At 42.0% G+C, this 26354-nt stretch overlaps 1 protein-coding gene across 1 annotated transcript in view; it reads right to left on the minus strand.

Annotated features, from left to right (window-relative positions):
* The window catches only part of adamts3 (ADAM metallopeptidase with thrombospondin type 1 motif, 3), a 125538-nt gene that overhangs the window by 43395 nt on the left and 55789 nt on the right, over positions 1-26354 (minus strand). The window contains exons 6-8 of the mRNA XM_041936784.1: positions 16185-16268; positions 14386-14542; positions 4911-5016 (exon numbers count right to left, since the gene is read on the minus strand). Coding sequence (XP_041792718.1) covers positions 4911-5016; positions 14386-14542; positions 16185-16268 — 347 coding nt within the window. The remainder of the gene's footprint in view (positions 1-4910; positions 5017-14385; positions 14543-16184; positions 16269-26354) is intronic.

Here is a 26354-nt window from a genome sequence, read left to right on the forward strand (position 1 = left end):
GACACAAACACCTCGCATCATTACAGTGCAATAGAAGATAGTATTGTGTGACACACATTTGGTTATAATCCTGTACAGTCTGGCACAGACTACATTTCAATGGTGTCTTCAGTGTGAATTTTCCTTCACTTTGAACACTTTTTCAGTAAGTCAGTATTCAAGCATTATTGTATAGCAGCGCCCAGAGTCTATGAAATGGTAGAAAATCTTTGCTTTGTGCTTTGTTCTGATTAAAGGGAAAATAAACCTAAACAAGGGTTAAGGGTTAAGCATGCTTGAAACGACGAAAGAAAGTGAAATAAGTAATTGTGTAAAGAATGAAAAAAGTGACCTCGAGAAGTTTTGAATTGGTTTCACTATTGCTGACTGATAAGAAGTTGCTTTGAAGCATACTGTCGCCCTAAAACTGACTAGAAACAGGTATAAAACATGTCAACACTCCTTATCCTTCTGCCTGGCTGACTCAGTTGTCAGGTCGTGGGGCTCAGGACCTTGGTCTCGTCCATCATGTCCATCATCATTATCATATGTTATCATTCACATACAGTGGTGAAAAATTCTTCCTTTTTACAGCAGGACCAAGTGTGTTTTGTCAACACAGTGTGCAGTGTGGGCGAATGTGTCTGATACATCTTGTTCAAGATTTCCTCTTTGTTGGTTTTTTACGTGCGTCTCTTCAATGTCACCCTGTTTTTCTGATGTCTGACTGCTGATGATTAAATCAGCGTCTCCTTGAACTGTTATTTGGGTGAAACAAAGATCCTCTGAGAAGGCTGATGAGCCTCTGCTGGCTTAAACTTTGTGTTGTAGTGGTGTAATAATTTGTCTCATATTATCAGGATGAACTGTGCTTGTGTTACTACATTTTAAGAAGCCTCACATAAAATAGCCTTTAAAATAGTCAAAATAAGATATTTTATACAAACATACTGAAAGTAATTCGGCCAGATCTTTACTGCGAGTCACATCTTAAATATTTACTCTTCCTGGATCTGTGGTCATACAAATCATTTGATATACGGTTACCTAGAAACAAGGGGTGTCTTGTCTTGATTAAACATTTAGCTTGCCCCATTCTCTCCATCAGATTAATCAGATCATTATTTCCTGTATGCCAGGAAATAATGATCTGACACTACTTCATATACATCTTTCAAGAAGTCATATTCAAAAAACGGTCCTAACCACAGCAACAGGTTAATTAGAAACCAAGGTGTGTGTTTGGACTTCTTATCCTTTGTTAGCAACAACAGTGTTAACAGTGTGGGAGTCAAATGAGGAGTCAGTAGATCCTAATGCTCCACCACAGCTTATCTAATCAGCCCAATATTATTATTCATGGGTTGAAAGTTCATCATTTGCATTATATTGCTAGTGCCCTTCTGATTTCAAAAACGCAAGTGCAACAGTTCAGGCCTTTGAGAACAGTGTTAGCATCCCTGTTTACCGCCAGCTGAGGAGGGGTTTAGGAGAAAGACTTCAACGTGACAGCCAACTAACGAGGAAGCTGCCGGGAAATAACAATTTCGAGCAGCATTGCTTTATTAAACATGCTAGTGGAAGGGAGAGGTGAAGGGAGGGAAAGACAGAAAGCTGTGCAGCCCCTGCAGCAAGTTTGGTTTTAATGAGCAAAAATGGGATTGCGACGCAACAGTTGAGGCCAGCTCTGCGGTGAGTGAGCTGATTGCAATAGCACGGAAGTCATTGTTTTTCAAGGCTAACTCTGTTTCCAGCCATCTGCATTACAGCCCACGTCTCCTAATTGTTCAGTGAGTCAAATAGGGTCACTGGTGGACTGGTGACTTTCTGCTGGTTGGGGAAACAATCAACCAGTCATAGCTTCATAGGAGAGCGTACACACAGTTATACAGCACATCCAAGCTGCACAAAAATGGCCACAAATCCATCCAGTGTGGACCAGATTGAAGCAGATACTATGAACTGTGACTGACATATCTCTTCAATTATTGTTAAAAACTTTACAGGAAGAGCTCAAACCTGAAGACTAGCCAAAGCCTATAAAGACTGGACCACATATACGGATAGTTCCCAGCATCTTGCACAGACTTACAGACTTTCTAGGCTTTAAAAAGAAGGAGCACCACAGAGGGGTTAGGTCAAAACAAAACAAAGCCCCCTCGCCCTCACAGAAATTGGCTAAAAACACACTATGTCTGTCATGACCTGTGCCATGCACGCAGTTTTGTTTAGTTTTCCTCTTGTTGATTCCTGCCATTGCCTCATTTAAAAAGTGTTGTCTCAGTCATGCCATGTTTTATGTAAGAGAGTTTTTGTATTGTCTTGTGTTTTGTTGAGTTTCCCATTGTGTCTTGTCTTTGCCTGGTTTTTGGTACATCCTGTTTTATTTTGAAGGTTCTTGTTATGTGTCTTTGGTTTAATTTACTTCCTGTGTTTTCCCTCCCATGTGATTGTCTGATGTGTTTCACCTGTGTGTCATTAGTGTTCCTCCCTTGTGTATTTAAGTCTGTGTCTTTCCCCCAGTCCTTGTCAGGTCGTTGTCTGTGCTACCTCATTGTCTTGTCCCCTTGCCTTCTGCCTCAGCCACAGCCACAGTTATTGCCCTTGCCTTAGTGCCCATAGTAAGTGTTTGTCGTGTGTTTCCTTTGTCATGTCCGAGTCGTGTTTCATGTAAGTGTGTTTTGTTGCATTTTCTCTGTTCATGTCAGCACTGTGTTTTATGTGATCGTCTCCCTGGCTTGTCTTTGTCTGCTTATTGTCAGTAATCCAGTAAGCTGTTCTTTGTTCATGTTCATGTCTTGTTTTATGTTAGTGTTCCACCGTCATCAGTGTTGTCTGTATTCCCCTTCCCATAGCATATGCCCAGGTTCATAGTAAGTGTTTCGTTGTGTCCTCCTTGTCCATGTCTGTGCTCTTGTTGTCTGCGTTAAATCACCATAGCCATAGTCTCATTGTAAGTGTTTCTTCATTGTGATATCCTTGTTCTTGTCTGTGCCAAGTTTTATGTGAGTGTGTCGTTGTCGATTCACCGAAGTCTGTCTTTTCCGTTACCCTTTACCACAGCCACAGTCTTCATTCGTAAGCCGTCATTTCCTCTTTGAGTCTTTTGTTGGGTAACTAGTTTCTGTTTTCCTTTCATAGTTTATAGTTCAGCCGATTTGTTCTCCTTGTTAAGAGCGATTTTCTGTTTATTTTTTTATTTAGATTCTTGTTCCTGCGTTTGCTAGGAGTGTATTTTGAGTTGTTTTTCATATCTAGTTCCTTCAGTAGTCAGTCCCATAGTGTGTTTTAGTCATAGTTCCCTGAGTTGTAGTTTACGTTGTTTTGTCTAGTTAATAAATTTGCCCTTCTTTGAATCTACGTCCCCTTTGTGTCTGCATCTGGGTTCAACCCTTAGTTCTCCCATAGTTCCCTTAAGTCCCCCCTTCCTGACAATGTTGACTGATGAAATGAACCAAAATGGCAGTTCAATGCGATGTGTTCTCTCTCACAGAGAACCACCTGGCCAGTGGACCCCAGGTATGAGAGTCTGATCCCCTTCACAGAGACAGTGGAGTATGATTCACTGATACAGTCATGACCCTCCATCCAGAACAAAAGGGCTGATGCTGACATTAAGACATGTCCCTTTAGAGAACCCAAATGCACCCAAATCTACATGTAATATATGCACATATCCAATGGAGATAAACTGAAGAAATGCTGATTATTGTCTGTACTAAAAGCAGTGTAAGTGCTTTTACTTGCTCTTCTGTCTCAGGATGTGTGAAGAGCTTTCACAACAGCTAAGTAAATGTAATGTGATGGAAACTCATCTCTGTGTGTGTGCGCTCCTGATTTCCAATAGATTTTATAGGATTTTTTTCCCTAGGAAAGCCTATTGATCTTTGAAGATAAAACCATGTGTTTACTTTCCCTTGGGGTCAGCCACAGAGCAACAACTGTGAAGTTGGAGGATTTGGTGTCTCGCTCGGGGGGCATTTCAGCAGGATAGATACATGCTGTCTCAGCTGGTTGCCCGTGCTGACGGACAGCTTCTCTTTTCTCTACGCCGATGTCCCACCTCCCTCTCTAAGTAGTTTCATTTTCAACAAGCAAAAAGTAAAAACTCTAATTAACTTGGATTAGTTGTCCTGTTCCACCACACAGATGCTGTTCAAATCTGCTGAATCTGAACATTTTGAACCCACTTCTGCCTCCATCCTGACTGACGCTGCTTCACATATGGAGTCCACCCTCCCGCGCTGTTTGATGCTGTCGATGTTGAATGTATAGAAAGGTCCAGCGTTTCTACAAACTATGAGCTCTCATCATGAGGGCTCATAGTTTGTAGAAACTGATACTTTGGGCATTTACGTGTTTGCAGGCTCCAGTAATTCCCCTGCTGTGTTTTCACCTCATGAGAGTGTGCTTGATCTCACAATTTCCCATCATCTCTACATGAACATGTATTCAAGGCTCAGAAAAGGGAGCAGTGCTGGGAGTAACTGTTTTTCCACTACTTTTGGTGGTAACTACGAATGTAGCCAATTACTTTTTATAACTGAATACTGCAGTTACAATTAATGAAATTTCAGTGGGCTCTTGGAGAGGGGACATGATAAGGAACAGTGATGGAGTCCCTGTGCTTTTGGACACATGCTTAATAAACAAACCATGAATTCCCTAAAAAAGGCGAGTGTTTTTAATGTCAGAGTGCTAATGGCCAATACGCTTAGAGGTCCCTCGCGTCACTTAACATACAGATCAAGAGAAAAAAAAAAAGCCACAGGAGGATGTTCATACTTAACATGTGCAGGTGTGGTATTATATGGGAGGACAACAATGTCCCTTGCACTACAGCATAGCATCACCTTGGGAGGAGGAATGTGTGTGTTTAGGAGTTCAAACAGGTACACAGACGGAGAGGGAAGAACATATCAAGAACCTACACATGTCCGGTCTCGTGAGCCACCACAAAGGCCGAGGAGAAGCCGTCTTCATGGTTGAGGGTGCAGCTTCGCACTGGGTGGCACATTCCTGTGACTGGAGCGTAACCTGAAGGACATCGAGAGAGAGGATGGAGATTAATGTAAGAAATCCTCCAATGACAAAAGTCCATTCATACTGACTTCTCTTCTATAAAACCCCCCACTACTAACCATAAATGAAAATAATTCTTCTCTTTCACATCAATCTGAAGGTCAATTGACCAAAATGACAAAAACAAATGTTTTCTCTCTCTTACTCCTCATGATATCTAATAAAATAAGATAGCTTCTGTTTTCACTCTGAATTTTCTGATGCTGTCCAAAAATTATGGAGGAACAATTTAACCGCAATGATCAATGTCCTGTGTTACTTAATAATCAACAGTATTCAACAAATATACTTATTACAAAAGAAAGAGTCCTTAATGGCTGTGGATCATTCAGAGTAACTAGTATTTTGTCTGCAGACAGAGATGTTAATGCTGAGTTTTTCGAAAGTCATTTTTGAATGCTTTGAACCCCATAACAGAAAGCCCATTCGCCCACATTGGAGTGAAGGCGGGAGTTATCTCAAAACCAGAGCAAATAAAACTGATGCGACCCGCATGGCTGAACAGCACTCAGGTAAGGGGGGTGAACTTATCCTTTAAGTAGGACTGATCAGTGCGTATTTCTGTCTGTGTGTGTATTGTGTGTGTGCGTGTTTACGTGTGTCCCATTATGATCTTACATGTGATGGTGAAGCCTGCAACAAAACAGGAAACAGACAGTACAAAGAAAGCAGGAGGGGGACGCAGAGCGGCAGATTCATCACGGAAGGAAAGAGGGGAGAGTTTCCGTGGTTGTCAGCTTCATGATTATTACTTCTGATTGAAATTCAGATTTTTGCTCTCCTATTTCCTGCTATATTTGCATTTTCACTGCGAACATATTGTTCACATCAATACCATAACCGAAAGGATGGAAGCTCCAGCTGGCAGCACTGATGAGCCTGAACTGTGCCAAAATTAGAATAAACACGTGTTTCCTCATTTAGTCTGTGCTCTAAAAACAATCTTAATATGAGGAATGAAACAGAAAGAAGAAAATGAATGAAAAGGCAGAAAAAGCATGAATTGACCGTGCTCTGTGGCATCCAGGAGGGAAATCATTCCCTGTCAGTGCTGCCTGCAGCAATCATGATTGACTCTTTGTGCGTTATGCTATCCCAAGGGTGTAATTTACTCTTTGGGAATTGGGGGGTGAAGTTCTCAAAATCTGGTTTTGTCCCTTTATAAATGCAGGACAAAGCTCAATTAATCCTCCTTGCATTGCATTTCTGGTTTGGGTGACTCTCTGTGAGCAGTGCACTCTCACGGTCCAGCTGCCATAATCTAGCTGAGAAAATTCTCCCGAGAGTTTAGAAATATCTAGATTTGTTCATCCGATTTTATTGTTGCTATGCATTGTAACTATATTTCATAACCCTTGATTTCAGTTTTCCCATGCCGTGTTTTGTAAGTGAAGCTGCAGTCTCTACAAAATCCATCTACAACTTCAAAGGTCATTTTCAACACTTGGTGCAGCTCTGTGAAAGCAAACAGCCGAAAACAAGACGAGTGAGAAGAACAGACGGCCCACAAGTGAGCAGTGCATTAGCACCATTCTGTGGCAAAATCTGAAAGGAAAGCAGCCAGGGTCTATACAGTGTGCTGCTCAGAAATGTGCATTAATACTAAAATAATTAAGAAAGCATCTATATTTCTTATGGAAGACTGATGCCATGATGCAGTAGTGTCATGTGAATCAGAGGCAAGGGGTCTAATAGCCCCAGAATAATAGTTCATATTGATAATCCCTCATTTAAAATCCAGAAACCAGAATGAGACACGCTATTTTGAAAGGATTCAGCAGAGACAGAAGCTCATCTGAGGATCCATTATCACATGGATGAATGGTACGTGTGATTGGAACAAAGTGCTTTGGTGTAAGTGGCACTGATAAATATTCTTAGACTTTGTTTTGTAAAGCACGAACAAGGGTTAATAAAAAGTTCTCTCATAGCTAATGGAAATTCATATAAACTTTAATTAAATGAGATAGGTAAAGCATAGGTTTTATTTTACTACTATTTTTTAGTAGTGACCATGCAGTCAACATTAGTAAACGTGTGTATATCATCTTCAGCAAAATTCTCTATCTAAATTTTAAGTTTACCCTTTTGATGGTCTGACCGCTGGCCTGAGGGACATTTCTTGCTGTTCATTGTTTTTCCATCTATTGACTATTGATTCCTGAACAACAAACCACTCACACTCACTCACACTGGAGACTTTCACAAACACACAGATGGGAGTTAATGTGTTGCTGCCGGGCTACACGACCTGTGGTATTCAAGCTTTCAAGGTTCTCAATAACTGACATATTTCTTGCTTGATTCAGATTTTAACAAAGAAATCCACCCTCCGACCCTGACACTGCACGTCATCATTGTACTCTATCAATGATTTCTGTAATTAACTATTAGCTCTCAGCCCACAAACTTGTTGCATTTATTTGTCTTACATGCAGCCGTGGCAAATACTGTAGAACTCTATTTAGAGCAAGTTTAATTTTGAGGAACACAAAATTTTCCCATTTCTGCAGCATTCACTGGAAATATTGAATGTAATATTTTTACAGATTTAGAGATTTTTTATCAAAAATTTTGCTTAAGGAGTAAATTACTGAAGGCTTCGGAATCGCACAAAACCTCGACAAAGGATTCAATGTTATGCCGCGGGGACAGATTTTGTCGTTTCCATGGCGATTGATGGATTAGATTTGCTATGTAGGAAAGGCAGAGTTCCATCTTTACCATGAACTGTTTTTATCAACCTCTTATTGTCTGTTCACTGTCTGTGGGGTGAAATCTGGTCATTTGCTTTGTTTACTGTGAAAATGATTCAATCTCAAAACATGTCACACTCAAACACAGAAGCTTAATGACATCTTGCTCACAGCGTGGTTCTGCGATTATCAAATTGTCACAATGGCTCAAGGAAAGACTGCAGAGAAGTGATTGTAAGATGTTTTCCCCAAAGGCCACTGAAACAATTCTGCCTTTGACTGGTGGAGTCCGAAAGGATGCCATGAAGCCAATCATGTCTTAATATCCTTGATGGCATCAAAGAAAACTGAAGCTAGGCAGCTTGATGTGGGAATTACATTGATATACAACCAACAAGTGGCCGCTATTGGTTTATTTCTCCCAATGGATTTCAGCTTTAAACACTGATGAAATGCATCAGCGAGCGTACATCATTAAATATCCCCTTGTATTCATTCATACGTCTGCAATACAAATGGCCTGACAATGAGTGCACCAATAAAAGCAATTCATTTTTCTATCTACTTTCAAGAAATAACTGTTGGCTAGCTGTGCATGGTGGATGGAGGGTCTCCTCTCCTGTGTCGCTTACTGTGGAAGAAAGAGACGGAGCTTCAAAACTTAAAAGACTATTTTATGTAATGTCAGTTTACTGTTCTGAAAATGAAAGTTAAATTGAAACTCAAACAGTACAACGAAAAGAAAAAGCCGCTCTACACGCATGCACAGCATGTCACATGATGAATAATATAATCAACAAGAACTGATATTTTGGTTCAAGGCCTCTGAATTACTGCCCTTACCTCAATTCAGTTGAGAAAAATGAAAAGAAAAGGTATTTCAGATGGATTAAAAGCCAGCCAAATATCTGTATGGATTCAAAGGCTCAATAAAGAGGTGAAATGTTCATTAGATAGCATCTATAGTCTGTCATTGACATACTGTATGGTCTACTGTGATATTGGACAGGAAAATAAGAACATTGTTCCCATGAAAAAACAACAATGACAGTGTGAATTTTTAAATTTAAATAAGGTCTGCTTGCTTCTTTTTTTTTGCTTATTCTAGTAACTATTAATAACACTGGAGTGCTGGACAGGCACACAGGAGTGTGAATGACTGCAGGGAAGAAGACACTGGCTGAATGGTAAAATGTTTTGATGCAGCTTTGAACTTAGTTCAGTTCAATTACAGAGCCCGCCCCCCAAAGGGAACACGCCACAAAGAATACAGTGTCTCTTGGCTTTTATCCAGTGGAGACGTCCCCAGCTGATCTTCTGTCTGTCACTGCTGTTTCAATCCTCCTGTGCACAGAGCGAGAGAGATGCATCGCTTGCTGTACATCAAATTACAAACACACACTGACCTCTTTCTACCTGAGCCAGGCCGAGCAGGGAGAGAAAACATCGGATCCTTACGTCTGTTTCTAATCAAAGTACTTTCCAAGGTGATAGTGTAGTGATGATGAGAAAGATAAAAGACTTGTACCACATTATACCTCGTATACTATGCAGGCATGTACTGATTTTTAATTACACATACAGTATCCCTGAAATAGCTCAGTCTTTTGCTTATGGGATCAAACCAGAGACCTCAACTATTACAATTAATTTCACCAGAGGTGGGTGACAAGACATTAAATTAAAGATTACACTATTACTGAATAAAAAGAACAACATTTTCTTTGATAAAACAAGCAGATGTGAACGTCTGTTTTATTGAACCGGTAAAATAAAAAGCGACCTAAAAAGAGGTCTTCATCAAGACGATGCAAAAATCCTTTTAAATTGTCCACAACCAGTGAATTTAAAGGGCCATTTACCATGGTGAAAACGTATAAGTGGTGTCAATGTAGCCACTAAATTTATTGCCAATCCCCAATTAAGCAAGCATGTTTAGGAGGTCCAAATCGGACCTACCTCCAGGCCCAGAGATGGCATCTGCAAATCTGTGCAAAGTTTTCAGACAGTTTACCTGCAGCTGAGATCACAACAACATAACAAGCTCTGCTCTGCGGACTTGTCACATGGTGCTCATTCGTCGTATTGATTTGTTGCCGAACATCAAGAGGGCGGTTCTTGCCCAATATGAGCCTGTCAGAAGACACCAGGAAGGAAACAAGAGAGAGAGGAGAAAGCCCCAACACAATAAAGTTGGTGGTGAAAAGTGTTTTGGTTTAGTTTCAGTCTGTGTTTATATGTTCACCTACATGATCTGACTCTGGCTCTGAGCTGTGAGCTGTCAGTGTGCAGCTCTGCAGAGGAGGCCAGACCCTGACTCCTGCCACCCCCGGGAGACGAGTCGAATTCAGCAGGGTTCAGCTTGGCCTGCAGCTTTTCTTAGGCTTCAGCTAATGATGGCCCTCAGTATAGGTTGTAGCCTCCTGGTAGCTGGTACAGCCACAGGGCCGAGTATTGATTAATTCCAATAGACAAAACAACAAATCTTCTTTCCAGTGCTTCTGTGCTGTGACAGATTGAACACCAGAAAATAATAACCCTTTTCGTCTGCATGCAGGCACAGAGACTGGTTCATGTTGTCAGTGTTGCCAGAGCCTCTGATGGTCTGCCCATGTACTTTGGCTCTTATTCCCATGACAACCACATGTCTCAAAGTCCGCTATACTTCAGCAGCACTAAAGGACAATCAGCTTCAAAACAAAAAGCGAAATATTACTACCAGGCGCAGTTCAGCCAATCCTGGACGAAGGCGCTGAAGTGTCTCACATTTCAGGCAGAGCGTGAATCTGTATACCAGGTCACTGGTCATTTTAGCCTCAGGTGCATCACACTGACTGTGTGCACTATGTTGATACTGTCTCCATTTTACACATGAACAGGCTGAAAGCATGTAACCACATGAATTGCACAGTTTATTTCCTTTAATCCAAAGCACAGTGGAAGATTTTCATTTGCGCCATTTTTTAAATATATTTTACACGACAGGATATAAATTGACCCCCCTCTGTAAACCATCATGAACTCACAGGTAGCTTGTCTACTGGACCACGTTTTAATGACCTGTCATCTCACAAGTCAAGGGACTAAAAATAGCAGCCACTATTTTCGATGGCAGTGGTCTCAAACTTCAACAGCAATTACAAACAAAATCTGGAGTGTGGGCAGAACTGTGAGGGTTGTAAAAGATGTGGCTGATTAAAGATAATGAGCTTGTCGGATGGGATGTCGGCATGCAAGCCATGTGAGCAGTTTAAGGTAAAATTATTTCAGGTCAGGTAAGTTTGCATTTGAGATCCATCAACCTGTGGACAGACAGAGTGGCATTACACTGACCTCGACATATGTCACTTTCTTTAATCTAATTCTGTTGTCGCTAATTTTGGCCATGCTAGCAGCATGGCTTTATGGACAGTTTTGGTCAGTCAGACTGATATATCTCGACAGCCATCAGCTGAGGCATCATGCAAACCAAAATTCTGGGGGGCACAATTAGAGCGGGGGGAATGGGGGTAAAAATAAATAATGATGCAATGTAATCTGTCACTCTTTATTTGGGTAAATACTGTATGTTTACTTGCAGATTTTCATGTCAATTATTTGTGCTCTTAGGGTGAATGAGAATGACACTTATTCACTCACCTCTACACTAGCTGCTACCTACACTGCTGCCACCTTTGCTGAAAAAGAGCTCAATCTTGTCTGCTTCACCCAAAAACTTTAAGGGGCATAAATTCACATACGCAGACTATATCCACAATGCAAATTAATTTAGAGAACATACAGTGAGTGCAGGAAGTTTTCAGACCCGCTTTCCACATTTTGTCATGATTCCAGTCCTCTTACAGCATTTTTTTAAATGATGAAATTAGAAGACTGACGATCCAATTCGATTCTTTGCAATAACACTTGCAATTACGCTTTATTTCTATCAATGGTCCTTGAGATGCTTCTACAACAATTCATTGGACATAATCAGCAGTGGCATACACCTGGATGGTGATGAATGACATCCAGAGTCCCTTTGTGGAGATGTGTGAACCTTGCAGAAGGACCAGAAGGATCAGTGCAGCAGTCCACCCATCTGGCCTTTATGATAGAGCGGCCAGACGGAAGACATGCCTCACTAAAAGGCACATGACAGCCTGCTGGGCCATCTAAACAACGCTCAGACCAAGAGGAGCAAAATCCTCTGATCTGATGAAACAAAGACTGAAGCATCACCTCATTAACACCATCCCTGCAGTCCAACACAGTGGTGGCAGCGTCATGCTGTGAGGATGTTTTTCTGGGACAGGAACTTGAAGACTCTTCAGGACAAAGGAAAGATGAATGCAGGAAAATATAGAGCGATCTGGAGTGAAAGCCTTTTTCCAGAGTGTTCAGGATCTCAGGCTGGAGCGACAAGACAGCAACCGGAAGCAAAACGCCAAGACAACACGAAACTGGCTTTGGGAAAAATCTAGGAAAGTTGTGGAGGTTCTCTTGACTCATGCCTCTGCTCATTAAACACACCTGTCTGCAATCTGCATACCTGGTGAAACAATCATAATCTCTCTGTCATTATTCTCCCTGTGTTGATGATGATTGTCCAGGTCTCAGGATCATCACTGACCCGCCAGTCATTCAGCTCTCTCCAAGTCTCCACGCCATCCCTACCAGTCGCGTCTACTTTGTTGCTGTTTCCACGCTAATGTCCAGCATCACGTCCATTTTTCAGGGACATTACCTAGTTTGTGTCCTGCACTTGAATCCCACTTGTGTTCATAACAGAAAAGAGCATGCCAACATGGTAATTAGCTGAACTTGCAAATACAACACAGTGGGAGCAGCATGAGTACAGATGAGACACAGAGCAGTGTCAGCTCTATCACCAATAAAACTTCAGACTGAGCAGTAGTGACCTCCTTGAACTGTTCAGCCTCCCTGAAGGATCCATTCTCACCACTCACCTATGTACACATAACCTGCAGCCACACCAGCGCACACTGCATTTCATTTTCACACACTGGAAAAGGGGCTGAACACAACAGGTGAACCCTGACCCTTCATGTAATGCCACCACCTGGCCATCATTTCATTTTACCTCACTCTTTGGTTTATTATCAAATATGAGCAAAACTAATGACATTCCCATCAGCCTCAGCTGTATGGTATGTTTAGTGCTAATTAGCATTTACCTTGCCAAGGCACTAAACTAAGATATAAAAATTGTAAACATTATACCTGCTAAACATCAACACACTAACACTATCGTTGCATCATGATATTTCAGCATTTAGCTCAAGTACAGTCTCACTTTCGAGCGGCAGACTCGTTTATATCCATTAGGGACAGAGAACTTAATAGTTCTCTGTCCCTAATTATTGTGTTTATCACATCATATAATAACACATTTCCTCCACAGTTACTTTACAGCATTTTTCTGATATGCTTTCAGTCCTCTCAGGTTTTCTTGTACTTTATATTCTGTTTCTTTCTGTCAGCTGGCCCACATTAGGACCATCACACCCTACATAATACTAACCAACAAACAGGAGACTCTATTATAGCGTCCATTTTACTGATGCAAAGCTAGGATTAAAATACAAGAATCCATCAAATAAATCGGATTCCAATCTGTGTAACTTCAACAAACTCATCTACACTGCCCGCAGTATCGCAACAACTTTGGGTGTTTTAGGGTTGTTTTCCTGTAAATGGTTTGAAATATATGTTGTCATTGTGAAGAGCACTGCAGACTTGCAAAACACAGATATTTTATTGCTATGACTATTGGTAGAGCTTTTACATGGCCAAAAAAAAAAAAACTCTGACAAAATGTCACTGCACCAGTTAAGTCTGCAAATGCTTGGGCCTTGTCAGGTAAAATATAACACGTCTGGTATATGCCTGTATACTGCACCTTATAAATGACTTCCCTTTTGTCTTCACAAAAACGAAAGAATTAGCGGATTACCCAAAGCGCACAACATTCACTTCCAAGTGAAAAATTTATGCAGCTGTTGTTCAAATGGGCAAATAAAACAGACATAAAGCAAGCCGAATGGGCCTTTAATAGTGCCAACTTCGGACAGTTAGTCACCCTCGTTGTTTCAGTTTGGCCGCCGTGGAGGAAATAAAAAGCTGAGCAGTCGATATCAGGCACACAGTATAAATTGCTTTGAGCCTCCAGCCTTCCCAGGTCTGCATTCACAAGTTTAGCAATTAAGGAAAGGTGCCACCTTTTTATTGGTCATTGCTCGTTCTCAAGGCTTGTTTTCAGACAGAAGCCCCAAACGTTCGTCTCAAGCAAACGGGACTGAAAGAATCGTTTGCATTAATATGCAATCTGGACAGAATTCACAGTTAACACTTTCTTGAAACCAGCTTGTTAAATGTGTGAACATACAATTTCCATAATGGTTGAACTTTTAACATCAAGACAAGCTGTGCAGTCCTTTAGGAAGGCAGTCTGAGCTTCGCATGTCTAGAATATAACCGAAGCATCAGTCCTGATTGACCAGTTGTAAATTAGGCTGGACAGGATGCTTTCATTGCTGTGTTTTCTGATGGATAGCCTCCTGTAAATGTATTCAGATTAACCACACAGAGCAGGTCAAAGTGCTGCAGGTGTCCTAGAGGGCCTTACCCTGCATCCCCGTGGGGCCGAAGCCTTGGCGAGTGAGGAAGATTGCATGGTCATGATGTTCGGCGTGATCAGGGTCGCCTTTCTGTTGCACAAATGCCCAGCGGCACACATTCTCCAGGCTCCGTGATGGGTTGCCTCTTTCAATGAGGCTGATGGACTGACAGGCAAGAGAGAGAGGGAGAAAAAAAACGCTTACCACTGGACCTTCACTGTGTGAATGGAGTTGTTAATATTCTGTCAGCAGCCTGAAATTGTATAGATTGCTAATCTGAGTGGGAGTGGTGTTCGCTGAGCCACAGATTTTACATGGGGTGATAATGAGTGGATGGTAAACTTCATTTCCTCTCTACAATCTAGAAAAAGTCACCAGGCGAACATACATCGTGGGTATGCCGTCACAGAGTACTCTAAATAGTGCGTTTTTACATGATGTGGGAGAGAAAGCGAGAGAAGCTGACCCCTTCAATCTGCATACATTTTCTTCACTATCTAGCACCTCTGCTCTATTATTAATGGCTCTGGGTGTCACTTGCATGCTGATATAACCACTTTTCTGAAGCAATTATACAAATATTTCTTGCTGAAATAAAAGCACGAGAAGTGCTTTTGCTGTTTGGGCTTCTGCTCGAGTGCTCCTGGGACTGCATTTGGGACTTCTATCCCACAGAGGCAGAAACGTTTGTGACTTTCGTTTTCTGTGTGATGTTGCAGCCAGTGATGATGGGTTGATGCTTCACCTCTCGGTCAGGACCTCCGTTTCCTGACGTCAAACACAACAAATTGTTGTGCACAGGTTTTTAGCATTTGTGCTGCTCCACTGAGGCAACATCTCCAACATTTTATCCATAAATATTCTCTTTTGTTCATGCAATCCTTGTCACATCTTCTGGGACATTTGGGCAAATGTTAAGGGTGATCTGTGCTGATAATGCCAATGTAAATTTTAGAAGGGCTCGAGAATGCAAAGCAGACTAGAATGGCCACTTTGCAGTTGTCTGTCTCCATCAACCAGTCAAATCGCAGTTCATATCCATGTCTGTCCAGACTCATATAACATATGCAGCGCAGGAATTTCAAGGTATTAAGTGTCTTGTTATTAAGCTGCATTGACATGTATGACTCCAGTGAATAATTTCCAGTGAGAAACATGCTGTCTTCACTGAGAGACTGTGTTTCCAGAGGAGCACAGAGGCCTGATGGAGAGCTTCATCACATGATGGAACAACAATCACCTAAAGCTCAATATCAGCAGAACCAATGAGCTTGCGGTGAACTACAACTTACAACAACAAACTTCAAATGTGGATGTTGCTGCAAAGCACTGCACACGCATCTTGAACCCAGCGGCACAGAGGATCTATAGAATCAGCACAGTTTCAAGGTGGAGCAACTGTTGAGGATAACTTCACAACATGTGGTTACTGTGAATGTTCTTTTTTCTTAAATCAATTTCCAACATATTAAAACAACTGAAGAAATTATTCTCCTAACTGGTTCTGAAATAATAAACTAATCAGTGGACAGAAAATTAATTGGCAACAATTTTGCTCATTCACTAACCCTCTCAAATTGTTCATAGCAGACCTGAGACCTGTGGGTGTGTTTGCTGGGTTAATTAAATTCCTACATTAATTGCTAATGGAAATAATCCGTAGCTGCAGCTTTGTCAGTAAGAGTATTTTGGCTCTGAGACTTTCTTTATGGTCAAACTCTACAGAACAGTCTGGCTACATTTTATGTCACGGGTCTGCATTTCAAAGCCAACAGGCAAATCAGCAGAAATTGACTGTGAAACTCACCTTGGCATAGCCCAGCATGATCATCCTCACCAGGACCACATTGATGTGGACACCCAGCGACTCGTCATGGTAAATCTCGTTGACCTGAGGAGAGGGAAAGGCATTATAAACCTGTGGACTATCAGTAGCTCACACCAAGAGGCATCATTGGCATGTTACACCCCCCTTGTTAACTCGGGCTTTCTAATTTCCAGTCATCAGAGGAAAAGATAAACAAATTGCTCTTTGAAAGTCAGTCCATGAATGACTATAATCACAGACCGGTGCAACGGCTATATTGAGGCTTTATGGAAGAGCCAGTGAATGCATCGCGGAGGAGGAGGGTATTATCATCACATCGAGATCAGCACCTGTATAATAGTTCCCGCAGTTCGTGCAACCACAGGCTTTGGGGGGAAAGGAGCTTTTGGTTTGAGATGTATGTTTTTGCGTGCAGATGTCTAGCTAGGTATGTCTGGATGTATGAAAACCGGGTGTTTGTGACAAATGTAGACATACTGTAGGTATTATGTTTACAGTCTGGCTATAATATTGTCATCCTGGTTGTCTGTACTGTAGTTTTATCACGTTGGTCTGTTCTGTACGCACAACACCACATTTTGTCTGAACATTGTAGGAGAGGAATCCCTCCTCTGTTGCTCTTCCTGAGGTTTTTTCCATCTTTTTACCTGTTAAAGAGTTTTTTTCCTCATCTGAATTGAGGATCTAAGGGAATAGATGGAGGGTGTCGTATGTTATACAGACTGACTGCAGAACCCATATTGGGCTATATAAGTAAAACTGACTTAACCAGGTACAACAGGGGAAGATGTATTTCATGGGCGTGGTTAAAATGCGGGAGTGGGAGAGCCTCACAGACAATCGTGTGGTTAAAATGGCCCACTGCGGAGAAAACAGAAGCAGAGAGGAACAGAAAGAACAGGGCAAAAGCATGTTTAGTATTCAAACCGTCATAGCACCCTGGAGGCTCTGAGTTAATGTAAAGAGTAAGGGGCAGTCAGTGTGAGGAAAATCTGTGAGCTTTTCCTCACACAAGCTCCTGCTGTGGCCCCGTTTTTAGCAGTCATCACACCGTCTCACACTCCATTTTCCAACCACCGTTATCGTCCACTGACCTGTTGTGTGTTTTTAATCAGCTAAAGAGATCAAATTTCTCCTTCGGGGATCAGCGTCACTCACTGTATCTGCTGCTATCTGGGACATATTAAATACACTGATGGATGTGCTGCTGAATTACTCCCTGTGCATGTTCAGTTATTCACTTGAAGATTCTTGTAAAATCTTTGAGACACTGATTCTTGGTCTGAAATGCCAGACAAAATCCAAACGTATAATAATAACAAGAATAATAACATTAATAATGGAAATCATTGTAGAATTTCGGATGAGGATGCTGCTGAAAGAAGACAAAAGAGTGTTCATGCTTGTGTTTCTTAGGGAGGGCTTAACACACACACACGAACACTAATATGAGGTTGTCAAGGCCACCATGTGCACCTGCTTGAATTTGATTGGACGCCACGTCTGGTAGCCAGGCAGCTGATGAATGGGGCTGTGGTGAAGGTGAAGCATGAAGGAAATAGCTGAAGCGAGCACAAGTTCAGCACTCTGCCTTAAAGAACGGTGAAGTTAAACGTGTTATTTTGTGCCTCTCAGCCCTGACTCCACACGAAACGCACATGCAAGAGAGTGGTTTTGATGTTCTTGTGTAACTCTCGGGGAGAGAGAGAATAAGCTTTTTTACCCAAAATGCATACTGCTCGTGCATCAGATGACCAGCATGCTTGCTTAGAGTTTAAATTTGAGTTATTCACATTATAGTAAATGTTACCATACATTTTGCAGAGATGTCATGCCTGTGCTGGATGAGCACCGGAAACACCACACATTCTATTGACAGCTGACCTCTGAAAGGGTGCCGTATGATGCATGTGGTCGCCCAAAAAACCCGTCTTCAGCACTGTTGTTTTGCCATAAAACGATTGACCTTACAGTGAGCACCAATTGAATCAGTGAACAATACAACATCTTGTGCCAGCTCTCTGACACTGTATATGAGAGGACCTCATTAGCAAACGGGAGCATTTGGACTGAAGCGACAGGCAGCGTCACAGTGGGTCTCATTTTCTTTGGGCCAGTGATTTCTCACCGAGCTTATCTGCCTCATCGCACAATATGTCAGTGTTCTCCACACAGGGTAGAGGAGGTGGAAAAACATATTCAAGCAGCATATAATCACATGCTAAATTGTCCTCAGAGCATTGTTTTCGCCTTATCGACTTTTTGGAGTGCAGTGGCGCCAGAGGAGCAGGGCAACACACTCCAAAGCTGTCACTCGCTGTCCAGCAGATACCACCACCTTTGGAGGGCTTTGGATCTGGCTGAACGCTCCCCACGCCGCTGATCCTGAGCAGCTTCGCAGTAGCTGCACCGTGAGCCGTTTCTTCAGGGCAAAGCTACGCCACACGTTATCTTTCTCCCACTCACTGATGCGCTCGCTTTCAAAGGTTGATGTACGAGACATCACAGCAGCTTGCGAACAGCTTCCCCCACACGTTTACAGTAGGACTCACTTCCTCTCACTGCACTTGTTCAGCCTCACATTTTATTCATTTAACTCATGTATAACTTCTCAATAGCTCAAAATGGCCACAATACATCTCTGCAGAGACACTGAAGGGGTTATAGATCAATACACGAACAGAGATGTCCACCTCAAAACTTCCATGCGTGTAATCTGGTCAAGAACAACAGTACATTTTCTGTTGTGTTTCTATTCAACTGCTGTTTTCATGTTGAAACTTTTGTATCAAATCTAGATCTTTCCAGGGCTGTCTAAACTGATTTTGTACTTAATCTGAGCTGACTGACTATGGTGTTAATAAGACATTTATTCCATAGTGCACACAGAGCAGCATTTAACTAAAACAGTGGTGGTAGCATATGGCAAATAATGATATGAAATTCTATTACATTTTTCAATTACAATTCAGTGTTTCATCAGAGCTGACCAGCAGCATCAAGGTTTGGTCCCCTGCTGTCTTTTCTGCCCATGAGAAGCACAGCAGTGACATAGAGGGAAAAAAATATATGCCTGTGCCTGTCCACGTGCTTTTATGTACTTTTAGTCTATGTTTCATGGTTTGGTTGCTTTTCCTTACATTCACTTAAAGGAAATCTTCTATGATATTTTACACAGCAGCGCGCTTCTTATTGTGGCAACAGTTTGTGGCTCATTTCTGTTTCAGTATGAGTCAAGGCCATATTCATAAAGAAGTGGTTTTCCTAGTTTGGTGTCAAAGATTATGACTGGCTGTCCGGAGCCATGACCTCAACCCAATGAAGCACCTTTAGGACAAACTGAACACAGACTATGAGCCAGACCTTATCTCCCAATATAAGTGCTGGACAGTGCTGGATATCATGACTGGATGGGAGCAAGCCCCCGCAGCCAGGTAGTGCAGATAAATGGCCATTTGGATTTGGAGATTTCAGAAAATGATCTGATGTAATATTTAGGTGTCCCATACATTTGGCTTTGGATGGGAAAGGCCATATTCCACAGTCTGGTCTAGCTGTGACCACCACTGAGTGCTTTGTCTACCTGCCGTGGTCATATTATTTTTCAGGGGGACCTGGGATTGCAGTGGCAAGCATACAACACCTGCACTTGCATTTTGCTAATGCAATCCAGGAAAACAACTGTGCAATAAATTCTACCTTTGTGACTTTATGATGACACTGTGTCATAGAGGAGGTGCTGATTTAACTCTGTAGTAAAATGCGAACCTGCATTGTACTGGACTCCATTATAGTGAACAAAACTGTGCTTTGTTGTCAATGCATAGTAATGTGGTATTGGTTTGAATGAAATTATATAATTAGCTTTTGTGTGTGTGTGTGTGTGTGTGTGTGTGTGTGTGTGTGTGTGTGTGTGTGTGTAATATACCGGTAACACAGTACATATTTAAAATGTCAATGTTGTTGCAGTACCTAAATTTTACCAACAGAGGTCCACAAATGTCATGCATGTCCCATTAAGAGGACCCATTAGTGGAAGAGGTACCTGAGCTTAATGCTCCATCTCATGCGTGATTTCTACTGTTTTTTTATTTCATTGTTATTATTTTTTTAATGGCTATGGAGCAACTGGACTTCAGTTTGAGATTCACAGATTTTACACAATGTATCTTTTTATTCTAATTCTTTAAGCAGAAATGCTGATTGACATGTTGACAAACACCTCCTGTAAAACCTATGATGTTAGAGCTGTGATTCCTGGAGACAGCAGATTATGCAGGACATTGCTTTTCATTGGACTTCATGGTGAAAAGAGTAGATGTGTAGCTGCCATACAACATTTTTATGAAAAATGTGAAACAAAAATGACGCTCTTATCGATCTTTGACAGCCTGAGAGGGAGCGCTGATGGCAGCAGGGAAAGCAATTTCTGTCCCATATGTGTCATTCTATGTGTACAATAGAGACTGAACCACCAGCAGCAGGCACAATCTTCACTCAAGACTACAGTGAAAAATGATCCAAGAATAGAAATGGTGTGAGACCTTCGAGGCACAAATCCCCTTCACTGAAACACCCTGACTGGCAAAACAGTATCCCAAAAAATGACAAACTCGAAGCCAAAATGCAACAAAAAGAAGCCTATAAAATCCACATTACACAGACATACAGTATTTTCAAATGTTTGGTAGTAAGCAATTACTAATTCTTGATACTTTGTGTTAACCAAACCGGACTGCCGAGTACAGCTGGAGGAAGTGAGCAGCCAAGCATGTGATGAGAGAGCGATGCAGACAAAAACAGCCACAAATCAAAAAGAGGAAAATACAGAGGACAGTTCCTGTGACAGGCGCTCTGATCACTTATTGAGTTGTAGTAAGTATGGAAGCCAGTGCTGCGCTCGCTTGTGGAGTCTCATGAATGACAAAGGATGAGACAAAGACAGAGTTAACGAGTTGATTCTCATTTACTGTCACAGATCGGGGACCCAGTGTAATGCTGGAGTGGTACATCACAGGTTAACACGGCGTGTGTAGGTTTATGTGTTTGTAAGAGTTTCCCTGAAAACCACATTGTTGTTGATCACATTGTCAACAGCAGCGTCCCTGGTGAAGACGCACAAACACACACACACATGCAAACACACTCACACTTGCGATTCTCTGCAGGATGGTGGATGCTCTAATGAGCAGGAGACAGCATAAAGAAGGAAAGAGAAGAAAAGGAAACAGAGGAAAGAAGAGAAAGAGGAAGATGATTTATAGGTAGAGGAGAGGAGAATAAGAGAAAAAAGGTAAAAGAGGAGGGGAGGAGGGGAGAGGAGAGGAGAAGAGAGGAGGAAAAAAGGGGTGAGAAAGGGAAAGAAGACAAGAGGAGAGAAGAGATGATAGAATGGATAAGAACAAAAGGGAAAGGGGAAGATGAGAGGAGAAAAGGTGGGGAGAGAAAGGAGGCTAGAAGGAATGAAGGGAATCAGAAAGGTGAGATAAGGAGGGAGGGGGAGCAAAGAGGAGGAGAGGAGAGGAGAGAGAAGAGAGGAGAAGAGCAGACAAGAGGAAAGATGGGATACTAGAATAGTAGAAGGGAAGAGAAAAGGAGGAAGGAGAGAAGAAGTGAGATATGCAGAGAGAGAGAGAACTTTTTTAAGTTTTAAATGTAATGAAATCTTTACTACTTCTTCTTTGAATATTCAGTGTCTGAGATCTTCTGCTCTTGGTCTTAAGAGCAGGACCTCAGACTTTATCAGACAGTTAGAAAATGCAGATGTGTTTATATTACAAGAGAGGTGTAGAGGAGATGCTCCACTGGTTGTCCCTCAGGCTACATAGAGATAATGTCCCCGTCCACCAAACTAAGGGGAGTAACACAAGGAGGGGACTCAGGAGGAATGCTGATTTAGTATAAAGCAAATCTCCAACAATACATTGAATTAATAAAACATTTCAATTTGGCTTAAAATAAAAAAAGACACCACAGATAAAGATGTATTCCTGTGTGCAGCATATATCCCCCAATCCCAGTATTTTAATGAACACAGTTTCTCCATTCTTGAAGATGAGATCAGTTACTTTCAGGCCCAGGGTGTGTACTGATCTGTGGAGACCTGAATGCCAGGACTGGTACAGAACCAGATTTTATCAGCACACAGGGAGACAAACATATACCTGGTCAAGTCAGCACCCCCCTCCCTTCACTCCCCCACAGAAGCAACTTTGACAAAACTGTCAGTAAAAGTGGGCAGCAACTGTTGCAGCTCTGACGAACATTGGGTCTGTACATGGTCAACGATCGGCTTCCAGGGGACTCATTCGGTCTTTACACCCATAGCTCTCCTCTTTGCAACAGCACAGTAGACTATGGCATCACAGACATAGACCCCTTCTACCTGAGAGCATTTACAGTCAGCCCCTTAACCCCTTTATCAGACACTAGTAAAATCACACTCTACATTAAAACGACAGCAAACGACTCTCACACAGTAGAACCCTGCAATCTGACCTACAGAAAACAACGCTATAAATGTTCAAACAAAAGCAAAGATGATTACCAGACAGCAATCAAAAACCCAGTCTTTCAGTCCCATTTGGACGGTTTTCTTTCCACCTCCTATCCCCTCAGTCAAGACGGCCTTCGACAGGCTGTACAGGACATCTACAACATATTTGACCATGTGGCACCACAGATCAAAAGACCTGACCAATGACGAGTGGTTTGATACAGAATGCAAACAACTGAGAAAAACTCTCAGAAATATATCAAATCAAAAACACAGACAACCTGACAACCCTGAGCTCCGCCTCCAGTACTGGGAAACAATGAGAGCATACAGGAAAGCACTCAGAACTAAAAAAGAACAGCATGTAAAGCATCAATTACAAATAATTGAAGAGTCCATTGACTCCAATGATTTCTGGAAGAAATGGCAATCTTTCAGCAAACCACAAAAAGAAGAATTGGCTATTCAAAATGGTAACTGGAAAAATCACTTTGGAAATCTCTATATTGCTGTTCCCAAAAGTCAGCCCAAAACAATCTCCTCAATACATTACAAATTCTAGAATCAGTCATTAAAGACAACCAGAATCCCCTAGACTACCAAATTACTGAAGCAGAGCTACTTGCTAAAATCCAGGCGCTGCAGCCAAGGAAAGCCAGCCGTCCTGACGGCATTTTAAATGAAATGCTAAAATTCAATGACAATAAATTTAACATTTCCATACTAAAATTATTTAACCTCATTCTGGGTGTTGGACATTTCCCTGACCTCTTGAGTGAAGGAATCATCACACCAATCTTTAAAAGTGGAAACAAAATGGACCCAAACAACTACTGAGGGCATCTGGGGAAGGGCAACCTGGGGAAGTTGTTCTGCAGCATCTTAAACAGCTGACTGCAAGACTTCCTCAGATAGGATTCACACCCAAACACAGAACAACAGACCATATCTACACCCTCCACAGCCTCATTAATAATAAGAAGAAAATCTTCTCTTGTTTTGTAGATCTAAGAAAAGCTTTTGACCCAATTTAGCATGATGGTCTGTTCTAAAAATTAATTGAGAAGGGTGTAGGGGGGAAGGTCTATGACATCATTAAGACCATGTACACACAGATGAAATGTGCTGTTAAAGTTAACAACATGGAAACAGAGTTCAGAGCAGAGGAGTGAAACAGGGCTGCAGTCTCAGTCCCACCCTCTTCAACATTTATATAGATGAACTGGCCAAATCACTAGCACTATCTGACATCCCTGGTCTCACTCTGTCTGACACACAGATTAAATGCCTACTTTTTGCAGATGATGTCATATTGCTTGCTCCATCAAAGGAAGCACTACAACAGCAACTGGATCATCTGCAAACCTTCTGCCAAACCTGGGCCCTGACAGTTAATCTGGACAAAGCCAAGATTATGATATTCCAGAAATGACCCAGGGGTCAGGGAAACCAAACCAGGTTTTTCCTGGGCTCTCAGGAGGTGGAACACACACACGACTACACATACTTAGGACTACACATCACATCCACAGGAAACTTGAACCTGGCTGTTGATGATCTCAGAGAGAAGGGAAGAAAGGCTTTCTATGCAATAAAGAAATCTTCAAACGTCAATATACCCATTAGAATCTGGCTCGAAATATTCAAATCTATAATTGAACCAATTATTCTGTATGGTAGTCAGGTGTGGGGTCCTCTTGCAAATCAAAAAAATGGGACAAACACCCCATCTAAACCCTGCACACAGAGATTTGCAGGAGCATCCTCAGACTGCACAGGAACACCCCCAACAATGGATGCCGAGCCGAGCTGGGCCAATCCCCCTTCTAATCAGCATTCAAAAAAGAGCGACCCTAACTCCTACCACCACAAAGCTCTGCAATGCCAAGAGGAGAACATGGAGAAGAGCCCCCTCAGCCAGCTCATCCTGATGGCGAGCTCCTCTCAGGGCAGCCCTCACACAATCTGGACCCACCAAATCATAGAACAACAAAAACAACATTGCATTAACTATTGGACATCTACCACAAAAACACAAAGCAAACTTCAATGTTATTGGGCTCTAATCAGACAGTACACGGTGGCAGAAAATCTGAGCACCTTGACTGATGAGACACTGAGGAAGACTTTGACCATATACAGACTTAGTGACCACAGCTTGGCCATAGAGACGGGCAGACACAGGCAGACCTGGCTGCCCAGAGAGGATAGGTTGTGTCAGCTCTGTCCACACAGACAAGTGGAGACAGAGACACACTTCCTGCTGCGCTGCAGCAATTATGAGCACGCGAGAGCAGAGTTCCGCTCAAAACTGACTTTGATTCTCTGCCTGATCAAATTAAAATGCAACACATCCTTGGAGAGAACAGCTTAGCAGCAGCTCAATATGTCAAATTGTGTCACAGCCTGAGAGACAGCCATCACAACACCCGACACACCTGTCTATATTTACAATCAATTTGTTTGTTTTGTTCCTTTTTTTTTTATTATTATTTAATTATGTGTTGCAGAAAAATCGTTCTGTGACACATGAATATGAATTCATTATCCATTCATTATTTAATGTAGATATCTCATTTTATGTTGAGATATCTAATCTATCAAATCTAATTTTATGTAAATTATCTGCTACATGTATATTTTTACTCAATTAGAGAGAGAGAGAGAGAGAGAGAGAGAGAGAGAGAGAGAGAGAGAGAGAGAGACGCAGGCAGAGGTGTCAGGCTGGAACCAGACACTGTTGTCAATCACTATAATCAGTGCTCAGAGCCCGAGCAGCCTCCAGTCAAAGCCACCCGAGACTCCTACTGGAAAACATCATAAATAAGCTCATAATATCATCGCTGCCACAGCAGAGTGAGAGCAAGTGAGAGAGACGGTTCGATAGACTCAACACATGGCATCACATTTTTCTCTGAATAACTGATCGCTCAGTGACATCACTTCTGGGTGAATGTACAGAGTTCAGAAAGCAGCGAGTGACTTTAGCCAGTGGTCAGTAGAAAGGAATAAACCTGGCGGATTAATTTCATTCATCAGATAGTTACAATGGTGACATGACAGGAAATGAGGGCAGTGAGAGAATGAACATGCATTTGAAAGGAATATTTTTTCCAGCTCTGAAAGGGATTTTAAAAATACTTCTGGGACAAGGCCTTCGCAGGAAATGCATGACAAATCATCAGCAACACAGGCGGTCCTTTCTGCAATCAACAGATAGCAGGCTGAAACTGTGACACACTTGGTGTCGCTCTGATAAAATCGATGGCAGCCTCATTCTCCTCACGGCTGACTCATGCTGTATATCTCAAGCCTCACCCGATCAAAAACCATAACCTGCTCGTCAACGATTAGCTTCATCTCTTTGATTTTGTTGGCCAAGTCTGATTCTTCTCCCACACAACCTGTCGTCAACAGCGCAAAACAGCGTTCTCCGATGACACCGATCGGAATTTGCATGTACACGTATATGCTAATGTGGCTCACAGTCATCTTCAAGCCATGCACAGCCCCTCCGGGAAGCTCTGATCATCAGCAGACTTGTTGCTGAGGAACAGCAGCAGCTTCCACAGTGAAGCCGCTCTCCACACAAAGCATGAGAACAACGCGGCAGCAGCCTTCTGCTGCTTCTCCATCTGTATTGAAATGTCTCA

This window comes from Chelmon rostratus, chromosome 5 (genome assembly GCF_017976325.1).
Source record: "Chelmon rostratus isolate fCheRos1 chromosome 5, fCheRos1.pri, whole genome shotgun sequence".
Classification (NCBI taxonomy): domain Eukaryota; kingdom Metazoa; phylum Chordata; class Actinopteri; order Chaetodontiformes; family Chaetodontidae; genus Chelmon; species Chelmon rostratus.